Source organism: Ixodes scapularis, unplaced genomic scaffold (genome assembly GCF_016920785.2).
Source record: "Ixodes scapularis isolate PalLabHiFi unplaced genomic scaffold, ASM1692078v2 ptg000460l_1___fragment_1__unscaffolded, whole genome shotgun sequence".
In the NCBI taxonomy this organism is placed as follows: Eukaryota; Metazoa; Arthropoda; class Arachnida; order Ixodida; family Ixodidae; genus Ixodes; species Ixodes scapularis.
The window spans coordinates 1,776,772-1,782,259 of record NW_024609981.1 but is presented as its reverse complement, the minus strand read 5'-3'; the positions used below and the strand labels follow the sequence as shown (position 1 = coordinate 1,782,259).

Genomic DNA, 5,488 nt, shown 5'->3' with positions numbered 1-5,488 from the left:
TACCTGGGCTTCGTACGCCGCGTGCCAGCTACTCGTAGGAATGTCCGGGCAAGTCGCGGGCGTAAGTCGCTGCACGCACCCGTAACGTAGAAAACAACTTTGTCAGTAAAGTGGTCTGCGCGGTATCCAGTAGCTTTAACTGCTTTTAGAGACAGGGAACCAGTCTGCAACCTCGCGTGGGGAGCAGCATATGCTGCAGCCTGCAATTATTATAAAGTATAATAGCTTTCTCAATCATTTTAACTGATTTCCTTAGTACTGTAAAAATAAATGTTGATTTAGGTTTAGCATTCTCTGGCCATAATACTATTTTTAGAAATGACACCATATAAGAGCCCCACCAAAGGCCATTACCTGGTTGCTGGCCCTGGGGGCATACTAAATGTAAAATAAAATAAAATTCTGGTTTAAAAAAAAAACTGTTTATTTTGTGCAAAACTGGCACGCTTGTCAGCAAGTTTCAGACAGCTTGGTTTTTACTGGTAGTTGAAAAGAATCAGTTTGGTCAAGCGCTTACGCATGTTCGGACCAGCGATCTTCATAGTTGCTCTTTTTGCAGCATGGTGCATCCTTATCTTTATGTAGCATCCAATGACACATTTCACGAGGCGAACAAAATGATTTGAATCGACTGCGGATTGGAACATGTGCTCATGTAGCTCTGGATAGAGCATGTTTAATTGCCCCGAAAGCTCCCTCATAACTCTGGCTGTCAGAGTGTCGGCAGTCATCCCTTTCTTGGGAAAACTGCCACCATCCACCTTCTCCTGCTGTCGAACTACCCGTTCCGCCAGCTGACAGATGTATGTTGTGGAAGGCGATGGCTTGGTGAGGCCACCATAATTTTTTCTGTTCAGAAGTGCTGACGAGCACGCCTCAGCCTTAGACGCTGAGCGACACGTTGAGCAAGGTATCTTTTTTTCAACCATTTGGCATACGAACCCTGCGATGTAGCCTACAACATCTCCCAAGTAGGGTGACAGCAGAGGAAGATTTTCAAGTTCACCTTCCATTTCACTCTCGTCAGGGAGGTCTACGCTTTGCACAAGGTCTTCTGTATCATTTTGCTTGGCTGTAGTCGTGTCCAGTTCATCAGGAGCGCAGAACTGACTGCTCACATACAAAATCCGTGTTTTATCTAGTAAAGCACAGTTTCCCACGCCACCTTTTACCTCATTGTGGACAACCAGTCGCTTGTACGCTGCTATGAACTGACGCACCGTAGGGTTATTGTTCCGGCCTCCCTTGGAACGAACGGCACCAAAGAAAAGCTCAATGTGGTCCTGTGAAAGCTTGTAGGTCAGGAGGTAGCGCAGTGGTGGGGTTTCACCAAAAAGGAGGGAGGATGCAAGGCCCATTGTGCTTTCAATGGTCATCAGGAAACCAAGAAAAGCAGTTTGCCTTGGTGTATCGAAGATAGGTCTTTCTGCAGCATCAGTGAGTGCTCTTATGTAATCCTTGGCTTTCTCAAGAAAAGAAATCCAAGTGACTCTGCTGCCAGGTCGGAGGGGAGCCTTGAATCCCTTAGCGAGGGGGTTACGCGAGTTTAAGCAATCAAAGAGTCGATCAAAGAGCCGGATGAATTTCACAGTTGCTTCCGATCCCTTGAATTGTGGGAGTTTCAGATCTTCCCGGCAGAACTCTATGGCATCTGCAACACTAGAGCTCAAGGTCTGGGCAGCAAGATTAACCTTCATTTTTTGCTTCTGCCAGTCAATGTGTGCAGCACGGAGCTTTGTTGCAGCATGCAGGCCTTCTTTCTCCTGGAGCTCATACAGTTGTCGGATGTAGTTCCATTCTACCAATAAGCCGGTTGAATCTCTGAGCCACTTCAGTGAAGAGAGAGCATTCCGCACCAGCTTTATCATGTGACATGCATCCAGAAAACAGTATACCCTCCCGTCTGTGACAGGGTGAGGGAATGATATCACCATAATCGATCTGTCTTCAAGTGAAGCCCCCAAATTCTTGAGCATTGTAAAGTTACAACGGAGTCCGTCACATGTCAGCGATGTTACACATGCTCCTGCATCATGCAATTTTGTCAGACACAGTTTGACTATGTTTGTGCGTTCCTTTCCTGAAAGTCCATTGATCAGGAAATATCCGCAGGGGATCTACCAGTGTGCATTTAGTGATACAAGCATAAAAACGAGGGCTTCAGTAGCGACATCATTGCTGTCATCATCAAGCTCGTTACCAATGTCAACATAGCCCCTGCACTTTTTAGAGCGCAGCTCTTAGGGGCCCGTTTCCGGCTTGAGCGGCGTCGCCGTCGCCGTCGCCGTCGCCGTCGCCGTCGCCGTCGCCGTCGGCGTAACCGCGCGGTGCATCATGGGAAATGTCCCATAATGCACCGCGCGAGCCCCCCACCAAGGTCACGTGACCTCGTGGGGGGTCACGTGACCCCCCGAAGTCACGTGACTCCCCTGAGGTCACGTGACCCCCGCCGATATCGCGTGACCCCCCGATGACGTCATCGTCACTGATGACGTCACCGGCATCCACATCGTCATCGTCATCATCACTGATGACGTCACCGGCATCCACATCGTCATCGTCATCATCACTGATGACGTCACCGGCATCCACATCGTCATCGTCATCATCACTGATGACGTCACCGGCATCCACATCGTCATCGTCATCACTGATGACGTCACCGGCATCCGCATCGTCATCGTCATCATCACTGATTACGTCACCGGCATCCACATCGTCATCGTCATCATCACTGATGACGTCACCGGCATCCACATCGTCATCGTCATCATCACTGATGACGTCACCGGCATCCGCATCGTCATCGTCATCATCACTGATGACGTCACCGGCATCCACATCGTCATCGTCATCATCACTGATGACGTCACCGGCATCCACATCGTCATCGTCATCATCACTGATGACGTCACCGGCATCCACATCGTCATCGTCATCATCACTGATGACGTCACCGACATCCGCATTGTCATCGTCATCATCACTGATGACGTCATCAGTGACGTCACTGATGTCGTCACCGGCATCCGCATCGTCATCGTCATCATCACTGATGACGTCATCAGCGACGTCACTGATGACGTCACCGACATTCGCATCGTCATCGTCATCATCACTGGTGAAGTCATCAGTGACGTCACTAATGACGTCATCGGTACCCGCATCGTCATCGTCACTGATGACGTCATCAGTGACGTCAGTGATGACATCATCGGCATTGGGGGTCACGTGACCCCCAAGGTAACGTGACCCCCCCCTGGTTAGTTTAACCCCCCCCCCCAGTGCCCTTCCCTCCTCCTCCTCAAGAGCTGCGCTCTAATTCGGCGTTACAGGGAGTTGTAAGCGGCTTTCATTTTTTCCATCTCATTCTATGTGTTTTCTGATCGCCATCTCGTCAACGACAAGGTTGCAAAGAAGCTCCTTGTTTTTCTGCTTCACTTTGTTGGCGTTTGCCCGGATGGCATCCATAGCTTCACCTGTAAAACCAGGTTCTCCATTTAGAGAACTGTACCACTTGGTCAACGTTGATGGATGTGGCAAGGCACATTCAGAAGTCTCTCTTACATAGTTGTACGCTTTAGTTGAATAAAACTGCAGCGTGAGCGCAAACATACGTAGTGCAGGCGAGTATTTCTCTCGGTTTAGCTTAGCCAGCTTGTCACTTCCGACCGGAGTTTGTTTGAGCAAACGCTGCATAACTGCTAGGGAGACTCCTGAGAAACATCTCTCAAGCATTGCACTAGCATCTTCTGAAATTAGCTGTTTCTTTCTTAGGTCTTCGATAATTTCACTAAATGTTTCTACTCTCCTCTTCAGTCGACGTTCTCGTTGCTGACTGAGCTTGAGCTTTTTCTTGGCATTGGTTGCAGCAGTTGCACAGGCATCAAGCTTCCTTTTCAGGGTTTTTGGAGTGTCCTTGACAGCATAGTTGTGCTCGGCAACCTGAAAACAATGCATTTGATAGATTAATATTATGCAAGTGTAATACATAACTGGACTGTGCATTGCAACCACTTAAAATGTTAGCAAAAGGATTTGGTATCTAAATGCTGCTTCCGCCACTCCTCCTTGATGCTTAATCTCTCTTTGCAGCAAAAGAAAACTATAGAACATGAAAGCCTTTCTTTTCTACTACTTACGGTGTCTCTGCATTGAGGCAGTTTGCTCAAAAGTAAGCTTACATCATTTGAGGCCTTTTGTGGTGTACTCGGCGAGCCGCTGGCTTCCCCGTCAAGTAGTGTCGCATCCAGGTTCGGTGTTCTCAGCTTTGGTGGCTTCCTTGTCGCAGTTTTCTGAAATAAGCATGTAATAAACATGTTCTGTTAGACAAATTAATCCTCACCGTAAATGCAAGACATTGCAAAAATATTAGCATATAGATAATATTTAATCATTAGCTATTAGCACATGCTACAAATGGCATCTATAGTCACAGATATTTATATGCCTTTTAATAAGCCAGCAATATTGGATCTTATCATCTTCGAGAACTTGCTGAGACATTACCGGAAAAGTTTGTGATGATACATTACATCAATCAAGGCGGAACTATTGCTGCTATGTCACTTCCACTGGGTCAGTGAATTTAACTTATTGCTTGATCAAAATTTCTGTTGTTCCTTTTCCCAAAAATGCCTGTTCGCTTTTCAGTTCCTACATGCGCTGCCTGCTGGTCCTGCTGTTATGCGCACTTAGCCACAAGGCATCTGCAGGCACATTAGCAGTGTGTCATCAATTATAGCCTTGAAGTTGTTTGCTGAGGAACAGAATTTCACCTGTGCGTTGGGAAAAGTTAAAACGCACGTGGTTTTGCAAGACAAACGTCAATACGAACTGCCTCGCCCAAGCAAGATGCGACGACCTGAACTTGCACCCAATCGCGCGTACATCATGCACGGCACAACTAGAACGGTATCCACGCTACCGCTCATTTACCGCCTGAAAAAGGCAGTCCTACCTTTTGCAGGTGTTCTGGGAAGTTGAAGAGCGTCGGGACTGCGCCGCTTCGCAGCCGGGTTCTGGCTCCTGTTCGGTCGAAGCACGAATCATCGAAGTGGTCGCTGCAAAGTCTGCTGCCGGGAGATGGTTTCCACTTGTCCCTTTTTAAGTTTACGACCCATTGCTGGTACAGTTTCGGCTGACAGCGCGGAAACCTGCATGAAGGAGCCATGTGGCAGCGCCGGTTCTTGCTTTGATCAACCCGAGCTAGAACTGAAACTGCGTGCCACTTGGCCGCGTAACACTGAGATCAACGAAATACATACTTACAGGTGAAATGTCTTGCCTGAGGTCTTCTCCGGCTTACTCGTGCAGTTTACCGCAGAGCATGCTGGCATGCTGTCATCTTTAAAAGGTTGGAAAGGATGGACACTACAAGCGCCAGCAGCCTAGAAACCACGCGCGAAGAGCAGACCGCTACTCACTTCCGGGACAAGGCCGCTCGCTCCCGGTGGCTTCATGCCAGCGTGCTCGATGCGCCATCCAG

The 5,488-nt window shown here is 48.3% G+C and overlaps 1 protein-coding gene across 1 annotated transcript; it reads right to left on the bottom strand.

Annotated features, from left to right (window-relative positions):
• Nucleotides 1–3,366: 3,366 nt before the first annotated feature.
• LOC121834069 (THAP domain-containing protein 1-like) lies at nt 3,367–5,266 on the bottom strand. The gene is made up of 4 exons (XM_042287813.1): nt 4,961–5,266; nt 4,185–4,295; nt 3,618–3,945; nt 3,367–3,479 (listed from the first exon to the last, which is right to left on the bottom strand). Exons 1-4 carry the CDS (start codon nt 5,171–5,173, stop codon nt 3,367–3,369), a joined length of 765 nt encoding a protein of 254 aa, XP_042143747.1. The 5' UTR covers nt 5,174–5,266.
• Between the last annotated feature and the right edge of the window lie 222 nt (nt 5,267–5,488).